The sequence below is a fragment of the Pseudopipra pipra genome, chromosome 2, assembly GCF_036250125.1.
Source record: "Pseudopipra pipra isolate bDixPip1 chromosome 2, bDixPip1.hap1, whole genome shotgun sequence".
Lineage (NCBI taxonomy): Eukaryota > Metazoa > Chordata > Aves > Passeriformes > Pipridae > Pseudopipra > Pseudopipra pipra.
The window spans coordinates 117,155,435-117,174,064 of NC_087550.1; the positions used below are offsets into that span (position 1 = coordinate 117,155,435).

At 39.1% G+C, this 18,630-nt stretch overlaps 1 protein-coding gene across 6 annotated transcripts in view; it reads left to right on the forward strand.

Annotated features, from left to right (window-relative positions):
• Positions 1-18,630, forward strand: part of HLCS (holocarboxylase synthetase) — a 122,171-nt gene that overhangs the window by 61,839 nt on the left and 41,702 nt on the right. Inside the window, exon 7 of one of the 6 annotated variants that reach the window (XM_064647101.1) lies at positions 9,699-10,708. The exons of the other annotated variants lie outside the window; for them this stretch is intronic. Within the exon in view, the coding sequence (XP_064503171.1) occupies positions 9,699-9,957 (259 nt within the window). The 3' untranslated portion in view covers positions 9,958-10,708. Of the gene's footprint in view, positions 1-9,698; positions 10,709-18,630 lie in introns of those variants that run through there. 6 annotated transcript variants of the gene reach the window in all.

Below are 18,630 nucleotides of genomic sequence, written 5' to 3' on the forward strand. Positions count from 1 at the left end.
ATTTTGCATTTATTTGAGTGTGTTTGGCGCCTGTGACTTCACCATGAAAGTCATTCTAAATGTCAGTTTTCTGTAAAGATCATCAGGTTTTAAGACAGGGAACAACACACGGAAATATTCTTTAGAGTTCCACGAAGATTTATCAAATGTTTCCTTGCTTAGTTTGCACAAATGCCATTAATAAATGGAAACTTGTGCTGTGCTAATGCCAAAGGAATTAATTCGTGGAGTAAATTCCTCTCTTCTTTTTTTTTTTTATTCTTTTTATTTTTCTTTTTTTATTCTTTTTGTTTTTCTTTTAAAGGTAATATAATGCCTCTGAGTATTAAACTGATTTGATAAACACTGTCCATAAGTGATCACACTCCATGTATGTACCAAATTTTAATTTCAAAAATTGCATTTTTTTCTTGATGTGAACAAATACATAAAATGTATAATATAAATAGAAAAAATATAAAAAATAAAAATATAAAATACAGAATAAATATAATCTTTACATCAGATATTCACCCTTTCAACCCATTTCCTCCATTTAACCTGAAGGAAAATCAGATTTTTTTTTATATTTAAGCTTTATTTTTGTTAGGTTGCTGATCAGCCATCTGAAATTATTGATGATCTCAAGCAGCTCTTTCTAGAACCTGAAAAACCAGTGAGAAATGGTGAGAACATCACTGTGAGCATCGTGTAGGATGCTAAAGATTCTACCAGGGTAATAGTATATTTATTTATTTATACATTTAGTGAGTAGATACATATATACTTATATATTTTGTATATTTTTACATATTTATATATACATATCTTTATATATTTTATATATTTATATATATAAAATATATTTTTATATCCTTTTTTTTTCTTCACCTCTAGTTTCTGTGGGCACTGAAGAGGAATTTGCCATGTTCTTTATTTTTAAGGAAAAAACTATTGGATGCGGGTTCTAAAATGATTCAAAAATTACTCCAAATAATTATTAAAATCACTCAAAAATGTTTTGAGTGTAAGAAGTGTGGAACTGTTTAAACGTTCAGAAATAGAGTTGTTGTTGCCAGAAAAATAACAAAGGGGACCTGTTAAATTTGCAATAATATAAGACACTGATAATTTTTGTTTTAGATAAGACTTTTTATGGGTTTCCTTTATAGTAAGAGTGTTATTGATAATATATATTTCCAGTACCAAATCTTAACATTCAACTCCTTTTGGGATAGAAAATTCCCCACATGGTCCATCTGGAATGATGTAAATCCAATTTATGAATTCACTTGGGAATTTTGGTTATAAGGAAGAGCCAAAAAAACCCCCAACCCAACTGAACCAAACCAAACCAAATCAAACCAAACCCCCAGAAAAAGGTTAGGCCAGACTTAAAGCTCTTCCTGGTTTTAATTGTCTGATAAGTAAAATCTGGAGCTCTGGACACTTAGTTTTATTCTGAGATGTTGCAGTCCCATCAGCTCACCTTTATAAATTTAAAATACATCAAATCAGGTGGCACCAACTAATAACCTGAACTTTCCCTCCAAAATCAAACATGAGGGGAAATACTGTTTTAAACAGCTGGAAGATGGTTAAATACATCAGTAAAAAGCATATATTTATTATAGTTGAAAATACCTTTTAGTTTTTAAGGGATAATTTATTTTTTTTTTCTAATTTATATGCTGCTTTTTTTTAAAAAAAAAAAAAAAAAAAAAAAAAAAAAGAGGAAATGCTGTGAGAAGGGAATAACCAGCAATTTTGAGTGTACAGGGTAGAAAGTCTCAGTGACTGTATAGAATTTCATGTGGGCTCTGTGGAAAACAGTAGCATTCATTATGTACCCCGACCAAATGCCTGTGATTGCAGTTGACTCGCAAATTTCTCTAAAATTGCACTTCTGTGAGAAAACAGCTCTTGCAACGTGTAAAAAAAAATTCCCATTCGTTGCTTTAGTTCTGACCTCTGTCCAGCTCAGTAACTCTTAGTTATTCTCATATGTTCTGGTTTTGCTGGGAGGAAAAATGGGACTTAAAAATCGGTTTATTTGCTGGCGGGGATTTTGAGGGGGGATTGTTGAGGTAAAATTCAGTTCCAGTTTCTTGCACAAATCTTTGTGAAAGCTCTAAAACTCCGTCCCTCGAACTGCATTTAAAGCTGGAGATGCCAGCAGTGAGCATATTTAAAAATTCACCCTGAATTTTGGGTTAAAGGTGTGAAAAAATGGGAGTTGTTCACATCAGAGATTTCTCTGGGGCTGGACTAGAATAAAACTTCCCCACCTCTGACAGGGCCTTCCCTTACTACAGGTGGTGCTGAAAAATGCCCAATTTTTGGAGATTTCTTTTAGGGAGCCTTTAAACTGAGTTAAAGCTGGATGAATAAATAAATATTTAGAGTAAAAGTTTATATAATAAATAAATATTTATTGATAAATAAATAAATATTTATGAATAAATTATTACATTTTATTTTTCATATATAAATATAAATATATAAATATAAATATATAAATATATAAATATAAATATATAAATATATAAATATAAATATAATATATTTATTATATTGTTATATATTATATATATAGCATATATATACTATATAACTATAACTATATTAAACTATATAACTATATACATAAAAATATATAATAAATAAATTATTAATAAAAATATTAATAAATAAATATTTATCAGTCTGAATACTGTATTTATTTATGACAATTTTTGGTAAGTTTTGCTCTCCTAAGTGGTTTCTTTTCATGAAGCCAACGGCAAAGGATCTTTTTTCCATGTATTCCCATTTTTCACCGTTTGTGAGGATCTCAAATGTCATGACAAAGTTGGTTTTTTGCTGGTTTTTTTGTAGTGTAGGATCTGTTGCATCTCAAAGCCTGTCAGTTCCATTATTTGGGGGTTTGTAGAAATGAAAAATCACTAGAGAAAAATCATTTATAGGAAAATCAAGTGTTTTCTCCCAGCTGGGGTTCAGAGAACAAAAGAATTGGAATGATTTCCGTGCAAAGTACATTGAGTTATTCTAAATTTCCTTACATTAGTGCCATTCTCTGAGCTGCCTTCATTAAGTCTATTTTATTCCCTAAGTTTTGAAGTAGAATCATTTCAACTTCCATCACAAAACTTAGAATTGCAGGGAAAAATGAAAGTTTGCATCCCTTTAACTTAGTAAAACCTTGTTCCCTACAGCTACAAAAAAAAAAAAAAAAAAATTTTATTCCTAATTAAATCTCCTTTTTTTTAAAAAAAAAATACCATATTTTCTAACTACCATTTAAATGCCATTTTTTAAAATGAAATACCATCCTTCTCTCCCTGTCATTTCCATGCTTCAATTATTGTCAATTAGCAGCACTTACCAACACAAGTTTCAAGTCTCACATTCAGTGCTAAGGTTTGATCTAAACAGTGTTACACTATTTAAACCTGTCACTCAGGGGGATGGTTTATTTTTTTTTTTTTTAACCAGTGTAGTTGTATTGATACAAATCCCAGAATAAATAGAGTTAAATAGGTCTGAGGATATATTTCCCCCAGTTTTTCTTGTTTCCCTTTCCTGTCTGGCAGTACAACTTTGGCTATGGACAACATCTTAGGGAAAAAAAAAAAACAAAATGCAAACCCAGAAGAGGTTATTGCCCTTTCCTGTATTTTTTATGTGTGTCAGTCCCATTTCTGGGGTCTCAAACATTTCTTGGTTTGTTTATGAAAATCCTGTTTTTCCATTCCTGTCTAAACACTGATATGATACTTTTGAACTTTTTTTTTTTTTTTTACTAAGAGCAGGATTTTCATCTTCTTGTATTTGTAAATTATGCTTATGGAATACTTTAGTAAACAGGATTTACTCAATTAATCAAATTTACAGATTAGCTTATCGATCACAACTATTTCATGCTGGAGATCAATACTAACATGCTTCAAATCTTTAATTGTTAATCCATTTCTGAATTAACATTGATGCTTGTTGGTATAATCCCTGCTCATTTGATTTTTCTTTTTTTTTTTTTTTTTTTGGGGTGCTGAAAAATACTTTTTTATCCATTAAGGAAGAAAAGGACAAAACCAAACTATTAATTTTCTGTATGTAATTGAAGATGCTCCCAGCTAAGGAATGTTTGACATCATAGTTAGAGTTATATTAGGATCTCAGGTATTATATTTTATACAGAGATTTAATAGGTATGGGAAAGGTAATACAATATTTAATGTTTAGGGCTGAATTTATTCTTATTTTAATCAGGGAGATCACTGTAAGCCATTGCAGTTCTGTAATGTTCTGATGGGAATTACTCCCTCTGTCTGGATGTATTATATGGACTGCAGGGCAAAATTAATTATTATGGCAAAACTTATGGAAGAAACACAGAAGAGGAGAGGGTGAGTCAGAAAACTCACATAAACTAGAAATAGGTTGTGCAGGAGCTTTTAGCATGTTCTTTATCTGACAGTTCATCTGCTGACACTATCTCATACTCCCAGTAATTTTTCTGAGGGTGGGAAAATGAATTTTGAGGGGATTCAACCTCAGACCAGCATCACCACTAAAGCTGCAGCATGCTGGTAGATCCACAATCTATTCTAATTTCTTTTTTTTTATATATATAAATAAACTTTCTTAGCAATCATTTACATACAAACTTTTAAATCTTCAGCTCTAAAAGGGGATTATTTAGACGGTGGAATCAAGCCCTTGGGTTAATAGATCCCACATATGCCATTTATTGCATACTTGTGTTTATTGCTTAAGGCACTAATTCCCTTAAGCGAAACACAGTATTTTTTTAGAATTAAATAAAATAAATTATTTCTTTGCCCACTTTTAATGTGTTAAACAGAAAATCTCTCTAGCAGACGAGCGCTCGAGACGCAGCAAGAACTCCACCGTAGTCGTGGGTATTGTTATTGCTAAAAAACTCTGCCATGATTTAGCAAACAGGGAGCAAAACATCTCGAAGTCCTGCCAAGGCAGGTTCAGATGAGATATTAGAAACAATTTTTTCCCTGCAAAAATGGTCAGGATTTGGAATAAGTGACCCAGGGAGGTGATGGAGACACTGTCTGGGATTGTTCCAGAGGTGTCTGGACGTGGCCCTTGGGGCCATGGATTGGGAGTGATCCTGGTGGTGCTGGGTGAGGGTGGCACTGGAAGAGCTTGGAGGTCTCTGCCAGCCTTGGTGATTCTGGGATTCTGGTTGTTGTTGACCTGTTGGGATGAATCCAGAGGAGGCCACTGAGTGGCTTCAGCCCCTCTGCTCTGGAGTCGGGCTGGGAGAGCTGGGGGTGTTGAACCTGGACAAGAGAAGGGTCTGGGGAGACCTTAAAGCCCCTTCCAGTGCCTAAAGGGGCTCCAGGAGAGCTGGAGAGGGACTTTTCTCAAGGGCATGGAGTGACAGGATGAGGGGGAATGGCCTAAAGCTGAAGAGGCAGGGCCAGATTAGATATTAGGAAGAAATCCTTCCCTGGGAGGGTGGGGAGGCCCTGGCCCAGGTTGCCCATAGAAGCTGTGGCTGCCCCTGGATCCCTGGAAGTGTCCAAGGCCAGGCTGGATAGACTTGGAGCAACCTGGTCTAGTGGAAGGTGTCCCTGCCCACGGCAGGGGGTTGGAACTGGATGATCTTTAAGGTCCCTTCCAACCCAAACCATTCTGTAACACAGCAAAGGTGTGTTAGAATGCACAGAAGTGAATTCCTGCACCTCAGTGAATGAATTTTACGAGATTCCATCACCTGAGCCACTCACACCCTAAAAGGATGCACACACTCGAGTATTTCAGTGTACAGGAACACTTGCAACATGATTTTATTATTATATAGCCAAGTGAATCTCACAATTCTTTCTTTTTCATCTTCAGGTCAAATCTAATATCAAAATGCTAAATGTCTAAATGCTTATTTTAAAATCTGCAGCAAACACAGCGTGGCAGGACCCACTTAGACTTTTATTCCAAGTCATTTCAAGACAGACAGATGTTCAACAAGATCCAGAAAATGCTGCTTGATGGCTTGAAAAGCATTTCTCTAAGTGGATTAAAAGACTACAAGAGTCAAGATGTTTCTATTTGTGCTTCACACAATTATTCTCTTTAGAGAGACTGTGTTAAAACTGTTACCATGGTGTCTATATTCTAAGGTTACATGTTGACAAGTATGTCATTAAAAACCAGCAGACACTTCAGGGAGAATCTGCTCCTGATCACCAGAGTTAAGCTGTTCTGGAGGGATTGTTCTGACCATGTGTTTGGCACATTCAATTCTTATCTACTTTAAACAACACTCATAAAAGGCTTTTTTCATCCAATAACATAAACCATATCAAAATGGTATCACATTTTTATTACTTGGCCATGTTGCTTTTTAATAACTGAGCACCAACCAGCTGCTTTGTCTGGCAACATTTATCCAATTCATCAGGAGTCTGACACTTCCACTGAATTAAATCCATCCTGCAGCTCCAGCTCTTAAAACGGAGCAAAAACCTGCTTGATTTAGCACCCAATCCTTCAAAATAGCAAATATTTACAAGGGGATTAAATGAGTTTATATATAAAGGTGTTTAATACCTGTCTGGGCAGGTTTGGGGCGGTGAAGGAGTAGGATCTTTGTGGCACAGTGTGGTGCACATGTGGCTGTGGGCTGGCACAGCTCAGGACTGGGGGATGTTTTGCACAGATCCTGCCTTTCTGTTCAGTGTCAGATCCCCATGGCCACGTGGGGATCCTTGGGAACATGCAATCCATTGGCTTGAACTGCTTGTCAGGCTTATACAGGAACAGGCTCTTGTCTGCAGCTCAGAAATGCAGCAGAGATTTGAGAAGATGCCCACGAGAACCTCAGGAAGTTCAACCAGTCCCAGAGCTGGGGCTACCCCTGGGTCGGGGCAATCCCAGCCCTGAGCACGGACTGGGAGAAGAATTCCCTGAGGGCAGCCCTGGGGAGAAGGATTTGGGGATTCTTGTGTATGAAAAGCTGGACATGAGCCAGAAGTGTGTGTTGGCAGCTCTGACATCCAACAGCATCCTGGGCTGCATCCAGAGAGGAGTGGGCAGCAGGTCTGGAGAGGGGATTGTGCCCCTCTGCCCCCTCGGGTGAGACCCCCCTGCAGAGCTGCTCCAGCCCTGGGGAACAGCCCAGCAAGGACATGGAGCTGCTGGAGAGAGGCCAGAGCAGGAACCAAGAGGATCCAAGGGCTGGAGCAGCTCTGCTGGGAGGAAAGGCTGGGAGAGCTGGGATTGTTCGGCCTGGAGAGGAGAAGCTTTGGGGTGACCTTATAGCCCCTTACTGGTCCTAAAGGGGCTTATAAAAAGGAGAGAGAGGGACTTTTTATGCAGGCAGAGACAGGGCAATAGTTTTAAACTGCCAGAGGGCAGGTTTACATTAGATATTAGGAAGAAATTGTTGGCTGTGAGGGTGGGGAGGCCCTGGCCCAGGTTGCCCAGAGAAGCTGTGGCTGCCCCTGGTTCCCTGGAAGTGTCCAAGACCAGGTTGGACAGGGCTTGGAGCAACCTGGGCTGGTGGAAGGTGTCCCTGCCCATGGCAGGGGGTTGGGACTGGATGATCTTTAATGTCCCTTCCAACCCAGTCATTCCATGATTGTGTGAAATCAGGAGCATTTTTGCTGGGCATGGCATCAACAAAGTGCCTTCATTCACTCATCTGATACCTCCTGTAATTGGGAGCAGCTTTTACCAAGTGCAGCTCAATAAGTTACCCTTTGTGGGATGTGCTGACCCTCTTCTCCCTGGTGAAAGGAGCAGTTTATTTCCTGTAACTGGCTTATCTTCATAACCTGATAATAATTGATATTTTTAGCATGGGAAAGTTAAGTGCAAAATGGCAGGCAATGCCAAAAGATGAGTCTGGAAAATGATGATATCATTATCATCTACAGGCTTTTTAAAGGATAGACTTAAATTTCCCTGAAATAGTAGAAAGGTGAAAAAATTGAAATTATGTTGCTTTTCTATATCTGTGTATATATATCTTTTTGACAATAAGATTGCCTGAAAAGCATTTTCCATTAAATATCAGAGTCATTCTGTATATCCATGACTTTTTCTGTGGTGGATTATTCTTGGCAGTGTCTTCTAGACAAACTCTATATTGTTGGTCAGTGTAGTTTTTACTTACCAAGTAGCAGCAGAACCTTTTCATTCCTGGTTTCATTCAGTCCCAGCAGTGAGGACATTAAAATACATTGTTAGTTTAGCAACTGGAAGCACTCTCAGCTTCCCAGCAGAGGGAAAATTCCCTTAAAAATCTAATTTTCAGTCCACTGATTTTTCCGCACGACAACCTTATTTTATAACTTAATAATATATTTTGTAAGTGCAGGAATATTTTCACCTTTTGTCTGTGGCTTTTAGGCTGTGAGGAAATAAGGCATTCCCCATGAGCTCCCTTTCCAAGGACATGGTGTAGTTTTGGTGGAAGATCAGACTTATCTCAAGTGCACAGTGTAATTCCCACCTTATTTAAATGTCTGAAGTGTAATTCCCACCTTATTTAAATGTCTGATACAAAATGCTGTTCCCCTTCCTGCTTCTATGCCTCTCACTTAAAAAATCAAGTTCAGAAAAAACAGCATTTTTCAAAAAGCACGTTTTCTGCTCCTTTTCTTTCCTCTTTACTTCAAACTTTAGACTGAAAGGCTCCTCATTTTCAATTATTATCTTCTCACCGAAGCTTTGTTTCATTTTGGGAGTTTTCCATCTTTTCTTCTGGCCAGTTTTTTCGGGTTTTCTCACTTTCACAATTGCATCCCATGAAAGTTTTAGTTTCCAGCTCGGGTGTCTTTTATGGAGAGAAATTGATACAAAAGATTTTGCAGAGCCAAATTCTTACCAGCTTCCTTTTTTTAGGAGTATTTTAAGTAAAAGCAGTGCATGTTTGCTCCGCTGTCCAAATTTATTGCTTCCATTTGCTTTTGGTCAGTAATATCTTTTTTTTTTTTTTAATTTTTCTGACAAAATATTGAGGATGGAATCTGGAAATTCTGGAAGACTGAGACACATAAAATATGTGGATAAATATGAATAGATCTATATGAATATAAATCCTGCCACAAAACCACCTACAGCACAAGGAGTGGTGAGTTGGGCTGGCAGTATTATTTTTATTGCCTTCACTAAATTGTCTTTAGGATTCTGGAATAAATTGTTAAAAATGCCCAGAATTCTGTCACTTTTACAACTTTTTAAAAGTTCTGCTGTTCTGAATAATATGAGAAAGCCTTTACCTTATTTTCTGGGTGGAAGGGTGTGTTAAGAGCTACTCAGCCACAGGATTTTCAGTGGAAAGCTGTAGGATTTTCAGTGCAAAACCAGTCCTTACTTTTTAATTGCAACACTGAATCCTAAATTAACTTTTCATTTAATTTGCACTTTTTGCTTAGTTGTTCTTAAGGGCCTTTTTTTTGTAGCTGTTCCTCTTGATTCAGTTAATTCTGGCAGCAGAGGCTTTATCCCATTAAACTCAGGTGAACTTAGGCCAGTCCATTGCCTTGTGGAAATTCTGAGTTTGGTTCATTTCCTGTGATTTTAGAGCATGAGACATTTTAATGTCAACATTGCAATCTCTCTCTAGCCCTCCAGTTCCCTTTTTGAAAGGACTGAATGGCCATCACTTTTGTTGAAAGGGGAAAAAAATGCATTAAAACCTTTTCTTTTTTTTTTTTTTTTCATCTTTTAAGTAGGTCAGTTTGCGGCAGCGAGAAAACAGCGGAAAATATCAGTTTGGATTTTCCATCTTCTCTTAAAGTGTCTCCAGGATGGTGCTTGTGTGCTGATTGCAGGATTATATCACAAAAGCAGACCCAGTTGTGTGAGGGCTTAGCAAAATGTGGTGGCACAAATCCCTTCTCCCGCCCCGGGCGGGAATCGCTCGCGGGTCGTGTTCGGAGTTTGTTGACACGGAGACGCCGACGAGGCTTTTCAGTGGATAATGTTGACTGAAAACCAGCTCCATCAAGTATGATCTCAGCCCTAAAGTTCTTTTGGCCAGAGTCTTTTTGGCCTAAAAACGTGAATTCCATTCCTTGGCTGAGTCCAGGGCGGTGGAACTCCAGCAAAATCGCAGCCCGTCGGAATCGCGGATGCATCCGATGAGGGATCCCGGGGCGGTTTGTGGGAAGGACACTCAACTCCACTGGCTTTTCTTCATCTATCCCCTGTCAGGTTTTAGCAGGTTGTAAATGAAACAGGACCTTTCGTACCGTAGGATTCAACCTGGGGTCTGATAATCAAGAAATATAATTCACTTTTAGCAGTAGATTTTATGACGTGTGTCCTTTACTCCAGAGCGAGGGGCATGAATTTCTCTTCCCAAGCTTCGAGGAGCAGAAAACCAATAGAAAAATGTATGTTTTTGATACATTTCTCTAACAATTTCCGTGCACAACGTGATTTCCTCAAGGTTCCTGCTTAATCCTTAAATTTTGGTGCACACTTTAACCTGCTTTAATTGTATTTTACAAGCTGGAAAACACCAAAAGGTTCTGGGATCTACACAAGGCAAAGGGTTTTGCTTTTTGGTTCTCCCCAGTCTCACTCAACCTCCTGGCAGCAGACAAGTTTGTGTTGCCTTTTCATGTCCCCTTCATCTTAAAATGGATCATTTTGCTTCATAAAAATTAATCTCATCTATATTCAGATAACGTAGTGCCACCTCTGATAATTACTAAGAAAATTTGCCTTATGGTGTGAACTGTCTCTTTTCTCTTGCTCCCCATTTTCTTTTATTCTCTGTCTTTACTGCTGAAGAAGGATTCTGATTTTGACCTTTGAGATTTTGATGTTGCTGCCTGCAGAGAAAAAGGTACCCAGATGATATTTAACCTGTTCAGAGGCTTCCTTGCTTTAGTTCTTAAAATTTATTTCTTAAATTACCGACTTACATACAAGATTCAGTTAAAAAATCCGAAAATTTAATATCTGTGTCATGACACACAGACTGAATGTGGATTTGACAACATCATTGAAATTTTTAAAACTTGACATTGGTGTGCTAGAAGTTCCACATTCTGAGGTAATAACCTGAGGTCTTATTTATAATATTTTAGAAAAGAAAAAAGAAACAAACTTTTATTTCTTTTTTATTTATGATAATTTTAGAATGTGTTATATATTTCTCTATACAATACATACATATATTTATATATATTGTATAAATATGCACTATATAATTATATATAATATATTATAGGTATATTTATATTATATATTATATAATTACATATTATATATAATTATACATAATATATATTATATATAATTATATATATTTATATTATATATAATTATATAATATATATACAGTTATATACAGTTATCTATTATACACCCACATATTTATATATAATATAGATGATTATATGTTTATATAGTATATATTATATAAATATATAATTAATAACATAACTATAACATATTTATGTTATATTTTATATAACATAAAATATAACATTAAAGTAGAAATTCTTTATAATCATTTATTTTAATAAAATTATTTCTTTTTGCTGTACAAGCAAACATACTTAAAAATATTTGCATCTCTCGTGTCACTGTAACAGGTACCAAGTAAGTCTTGCATGTAAATATTTGCTTCAGGGAGGCTCAACATCCTCTTTTATAGTGGATTTGCAATGTCATGGGCACTGTGACAGTTTCTGTTTGCAGTGGTGGCGTCACTATAAGTTTATTTTTATTTATTTGGGGTGTTTTTAGCAGTTTTTGGGAGGTGATGCCGTTCGCAGGTGCACCAGAAAAGGGGCCATCGGGCGTTTCTCCTCCCAACAAAAGTCGGGTTCTTTGAGACCTTGCCCTTCTAATGAACCACCTCATTGTGAGCCCCCAGAATGTCCCCTCTCGGTGCCTTTCGGTGACGTGGCCGAGAATTTTAATGCGTCTTCGTCCTCCTCCGGCGCGGCCTCCGCGCTCCTCGCGGGAGGGCCTTTGGAAATGGGATTAACTTCCAGAGGAATGCATTAGCCATGCCACAGGGGCAGGGAAAGCTCTAACCAGCCTGATAGATTGCTCCACGCTCCAAATCCTCCTAACCACCCCCCTCCCTCTTTTTATTGACAGCTCCCCATTGAAGCATTAGCGTGTTTAGGAGGTGGGTGTTTTGTCGGATCCCAAGGCCCGAGCTCATATTCGCTTTTCTGAAATTAATGCGACGCTGCTTTACATGTTAATCCGCCCGGGATTGATTCGGGGAAGGTCAGAGCGGTGCAGCCTCAGAAAAATGGAAGAAAAGCTCCACTTAAAGCAGCTCATTTCGGTTCCCAGCAACGAGCAGAGCTGCCTTTTCTTTGTGGCGCTCGGCCAGCTGGAGGGGGCTCGGCAGAATGCATCAGATGGGGGGTGTTTGATGGGATCTGCAAGGAAGTTGAGCTAATTAAATTTAGCTTCCTTAACCAATTGCAGCTTGCAATTGCAGTACAACAAAAAAAAAATTCCAGGATGGCAGAATTTTTATTTTTTTCTCTCTCTTTTTTTTTTTTTGCGTGTTTTTAGATTTTTCAGCGTTGCTAAAATGAAATAAATACACATGGAATAACCTCTCCTTTGTGGGACCTTTATAGATAAATAATATTTTAGTGTCACCTTCTTATTTGTTTAGAATAAATTTATTTATTATTCATTTATTTTATTATTTTTGTTTTGTTATATTACTTTGTTATTTTCACTTCGTTTGGACCACAAAAAAGAGCAAGGGGACTTAAACGGTAAAATATTACAACAAGAGCAGGATAGGGACATTTAGTAAAAGAAAATATTACAAATACTGAGAAAGAGTGAGTCTGGCAGCTGCAAGTTGCTGAAGTGATTCTTTTAATTTGAAAACAAATGGCTCTGATGGTTTGGTAATAGCTTTTGGTATTTAACAACATACTGTGGAAGATTTCAGAGTCAAGCACAAAAATGGATTGTATTTTACTGTGTGGATTAGATTAAAATATATACTTTCTATATTAAAATATAGAGAAGTTTTAATTGTAATCCAGTTTTGACTTGTAGATTCATTAAACCATCCCAATTAAAACCACCAGGAAATTAAATATTTTACAGTTTTTCACAATTTAACTAACTTTCATGAGTGCAGTATCCACATAACGACTTCACAAGAATAAAAAATTTGGGTTCGTGTTTGAGTTGCAAGAGTTCAAACCATTTCAGGTAAAATTTGTCCCCCAAAGCCTATAAATATCTTAAATTTGACTGCATTGCTCCCTGAAAGAGTAGGGAAGTCTTTTATGGAGTTCAGATGTGCTCCAAGTTTGGAGGTTTTCCTTTCTGAAAACTTGCCTTGTGTGGATAGAACCTTACGATTCCAACTGTATATATGTATAATTTGTATATATGATTTTGATGTAGGTGTTTGAGCTGTCAGGACAAGAGGAAGTGCCCTCTAACTGCACCAGGGGAGGCTCAGGTTGGACATGAGGAGGAATTTCTTGCTGGAAAGGGTGGCCAGGCCTTGGCAGGGGCTGCCCAGGGAGGTTTGGAGTGCCCAGCCCTGGAGGTGTCCCAGGAAGGCCTGGCCGTGGCACTCAGTGCTCTGGGCTGGGGGACAAGGTGGGGATGGGGCACAGGGTGGATCCATGGGCTGGGAGCTCTTTTCCAACCTTAACAATTCTGGGATTCTGTGATGTAGCCTGACGAAAACCAAGGTGTCTTGAAGATAACTTTAGTATAGAAAAATAATGTGTAATACTGTTCCAGTACTGAGCTGTGATGGCCACATACTTAAGTTAGGCATGAAAAGAAAGGTAGAATCTCATGTTAGACCATCTATTCTTGAGCTTCTTCCTGCATCCATCCCTTTTCCTGGGGGATGGCCACCAGCACTCTGCAGTTTTAGGGTAGGAAGTATCTGTTGTTTTGGCTGTTGGGCAGCTTTTTCTCAGCTCTTGATTCATTGTCTTTAACTCCCTTTTTCTTTTGCCACTTAAAGTCTCTTTGAAAAAACATAGTTGAATAAAACATAATTGAATAAAACATAATTGAATAAAACAATTAGACTATTTATAATAATGGCAAATTATCATAAGACCCTGGTTGCCCAGAGAAGCTGTGGCTGCCCCTGGATCCCTGGCAGTGTCCAAGGCCAGGTTGGACACGTGGAGCAATCTGGGCTGGTGGAAGGTGTCCCTGCCCATGGCAGGGGGATTGGAACAAGATAAGCTTTAATGTCCTTTCCAACCCAAACCACTCTGTGACTGTTGGCATGTGAAAGAAACCAGCTTCAAACAAGAAATGGGAGATTTGTAATGAGCATTGTGTGAATATAAAATATACCTTTTCCAGCGACACAGCGCGTAAAGATGTAAAAGTCACTCTTTAAATGCAATAAAATCACTCTGCACAGATGAGTTCACTGGAAAGAAATCCATCAAGGGTTGTTATATGGAAAGACACTGCCTTTGATGTAGGAATTAAAATGTCTCCCTTTCCCCAGTCAGGACAGAACCTGGTCCTTTAACTACGTTGTTACCACCGGGCAACAAGATTCTGTAGGAAAATTTTCCCTCGGAGTTTCTTTTATTTTTTTTTATTTCTTTTTCACAATGAATTACTGAAGAAAAAAAAATTCCTCCCTGAATTTTGGAGAGATACTTCTGGAAGTTCATTTGCAGGTATCCATGCTGGGTTTGCCCACTGGCAGTTAAGAGCTGTTGGTTTTACCTTGGTTTTGTCAGACATCCCTCCTGGTGGAAAATTCACTGATGAACTGTAGCTGAAATTATTATTTAACGTGGCATTTTGACTCGGGAAGGTGCCTGCCAAGTACAGGATGATGCTCCAACAGGTGGCATGAGGTGGAGTGCCACGGTTTCATCTGGAATGCTCTTTGGAATCAGAGGCATTTTTCAATCCCCTCCTTGAGCCCTGGGCCGTCCTTGCAATGTCTGCCACTCCAACCAGAGCCTGAATTTTTCCTTCCACCATTCCCTTCCTCTTATGTTTGTTCAGAAATCCTGCTTGAAGTCTGTTCTGTCTTTTTAACACTTCCAGGTTGTGGGATGTACCTTCTTTTGGCCTGGATCCAGCTGTTCCCCATCGCAAAAAGAGTTACTGGTTGTACAAGGAGACTTGATTTGCCCTCTTGCCCAAACAGCAGGTGGCTTGAAGATACCTTTACTGGAGGTTTTGAGCACTTCCCAATTGGTGATTTTGGAAAAAGGGCGTGTCTGAGGAGACCTGAAGCCCACTGCAGCATGTAATTATGCTCCTGAAGGCCTGAGATTCAAGGGGCAGCTTTTTGCCCTCATCCAGAAAAGGTGGAGAGATCATTCAACAGAACAGGATTCCTAAGAAATAGGAACTGTTTCCTAAAGCTGTGGTGGGAAGTGGAAAGGGTATGAATGGAAGTTACTTGTTAAAAGGTGATTTATGTGCAGCCTTAAACTACAGTTACTCAGGACTTCAGTAGTAATCATGACATCCTATAAGCTGAAGAGGTTTATGGGGAAACTAAGGTAAAAATATTCCATGTTACAGAGTTGGGATATAAATGTGATAGAGAGCAGCTACTTAATCCAGTGGAAAACCTTGTACTGAAAGATGAATATTGTGATTTATCTGGATGCTCTCAGTGTGCTGAATACAGAGGGAGACATCCTTAATCTTAGTTCAGGTTGAATGTTTGGTTACTTTTCTGAAGTAGAAATCATCTTGGAAGGAAAAAAAATCAAATAAAAATGAAGTGAGGATGTATATTATGAACTTTTCAGTCCCATAGAACATGTGAAGTTTGCATTTCGTGTGCCCAAGTGTTTGTTTCTGGTGGTATTTGTAATGCCAGTGAACCACGGGTAAAGATGTCTTTCCTCAGGCACTTTATGAAAACATTTCCCTACTGTTCTTATGATATTCTCACTTCTTTTTAAAGTAAGCAAATATGTTTTTGCCCTCTCTCAGATTTTTCTAACACAGCTACCTCTAAATTAAGGCTTCATCCAAGATGTAACCAATGGTGAGGGTGGAGGGGAAGAGAAATACAAGAACTGAATTGTTTGAAAATGCACTTTTTTAACCGAGGGAAATGATTGTTTCCATTCATCACAGCTTTTGCACATTCTTTTGCCATATCTGATTGATAGTGTCTGGCACTGGAGGGTGCAGTCAAGCACTTTGCATAGGTAATTGTTTCTGTGTGTAATTATTTCCAATTGCTGCTTAATTAGAAATTAAGGAATAGGGAAGTGATTGGCAGGACGAGGGAAGTGGTTGTTCCTCTGTGCTCAGCACCTTGAGTGTCCAGTTTTGGGACTTCAGCAAGGACATGGAGGGGCTGGAGCGTGTGCAGGGAAGGGAAAGGAGCTGGGGAAGGGGCTGGAGCTGCAGGAGGGGCTGAGGGAGCTGGGGGGGCTCAGCCTGGAGAAAAGGAGGCTCAGGGGGGACCTTCTGGCTCTGCAACCCCCTGACAGGAGGGGGGAGCCGGGGGGGGTCGGGCTCTGCTACCAGGGAACAAGGGACAGGAGGAGAGGGAACGGCCTCCAGCTGTGCCAGGGGAGGCTCAGGTTGGACATTGGGAGGAATTTCCTGCTGGAAAGGGTGGTCAGGCCTTGTCAGGGGCTGCCCAGGGAGGTTTGGAGTGCCCATCCCTGGAGGTGTCCCAGGAAGGCCTGGCCGTGGCACTCAGTGCTCTGGGCTGGGGGACAAGGTGGGCATTGGGCAGGGGGGATTGGATGACCTTGGAGCTCTTTTCCAACTTTATTCTATGATTCTATAACAGGCCATACTGATGTGGATATTTTAAAACATTAGTAATTATTCTCTGATTCTCCATATGCTTCAGTTCTTAACATCCAGGTTAAAGCTGACAGACACTGCCGTTGCTCCTCCGATGGCCTTCGTGCCAAGTCTTCAGGGAGCACCTCTTCGGGTGGGCAAAGTCATGGTCACCTGCAGAAATGGCAGCAGAGGTGTCAGGAATTTGTCAGGCAGCACCGAATGCTGCAATGTTCCCATTGAATGGGAGCGGGTCGTGTTTTTTAGTTGTGTATTTTATAAGGTAACCTGTGCTCTCCTTTGCCTTTTATAAGGTAACCTGTGCTACTTCCACCTGTGCGAAACATTAATTTTGAACATTACAAAGCCAAACTCCCAGACACATCCTAAAGATTCAGCAACAAAACATCAAATCACTTTTAATAACCTGCTTTTTTCACGAGGCCCCTCCCGCCCTCCCCCTTTGGTGGTGAAACTCTCTGAATAACCCAGTGGCGTTGATTGATTTTCGAACCAAACCGCGGGTTGTTTTTTTTTTTAAGCCTCGCCTGATAAAATATTTCTCGCGGAATTATCCGCCGATGATAATTTTGATTTTCAGTCCTCTCCCCGGTGGTTTTCGGGTCTCCTCGCATTATCCAGCCCCGGCGTGGAAAATTAAGTCGATGCCAAGGTATACTCTGCTTTTTAAAAAGAGGTCACGAATAGCCTTTCGCCACCAGTGTTCCTATTACGCTTCATTTGCGCGGTTGGGGGATTTGGGAGGACCAGCTGGGCCCCCTGTCTGCTCTCATCAAGAGTTAATTTCTGCAGGAGGTGCTGCTGGCATGAACAAGTGCACGAGGTTCTCTGGTGGTCCTGCCAAACAACGAGAGCTCTTAATTAGCAGCAATGTTCAATCAGCCTCCTTAACGTGCCGCGGAGCCGGGCAGGTCATGTTCCTTCCTGATGCGCTGCAAAGCACCCAAGAACCGACCCCAAATCTTGTTTTTTTTTTTTAAAAAACATCCTTGGTTTCTAGAGGCAAGGCACAATCTGCACTTGGGAGCTGTTGGTAGGGTAAAATTTAATTTTTAATTTTTTTTTTTTGAAGGGGAATAGGTGTGTTTCCGTTCCGTGGTTGTTTTTTTTTGAGGGAAAAATATTTCTCCTCGTGGCACTGAAGGATATGAAAATTCCTAGGCTTTCTGTGGCTTGAGTCTGGTGTGGGAAAGGTTGTCCCAGTTGTTTTGTAGGAGATTTGCTCGTCTACAAAACTAAAAAGAGAAGCCAGTGATGCTTCACGGTGCATTCTTTGTGCTCATCGTTGAGATATTTGAATATTTAACTGCTGATGCACATCCCCAGGTTGTTGGAGGGGAGCTTTGGTGGCCAGGACCTGTAACCCAGAGCTCAGGATGTAGAGTGCAAGCCGAGGGATTCCTTGAGAAGTTGCTAATTATTATATTTAAATTGTAAATATTCAATGCCTCCGTATGTAGTGAAGTATTTTGTAGATTGAGGATAAATATCACATGCACAAAGGAGCCCAGGATAAATAGTTGGTTGCTCAAACCAGCTCTGAGGGGTCCATCAAATAGACCAGATTTTTGAAATAAGACACAGCAAATGGCAGAATGTCTGTGATAATAAATGTCATTAATGATGAAGCTCAAGAAAACTTGAAGTTCAAGACCACTTGAACTGCTGAAACTGCTTGTTTGCCATTTCAGTGGCAATCAGGAGCTGAAATAAAAATAAATAAAACAAGCAGACAAAGTTGTGCTTGAGCCAGATCCCAAAGATCCACATATTTTGATTTGTATTGAATATTTGTATTTATATTTGGTTTAACTTAGTTGCATCTACAAGAGCCTTACAATAATGGTATTCATTTTGTTTTCTCTCTTT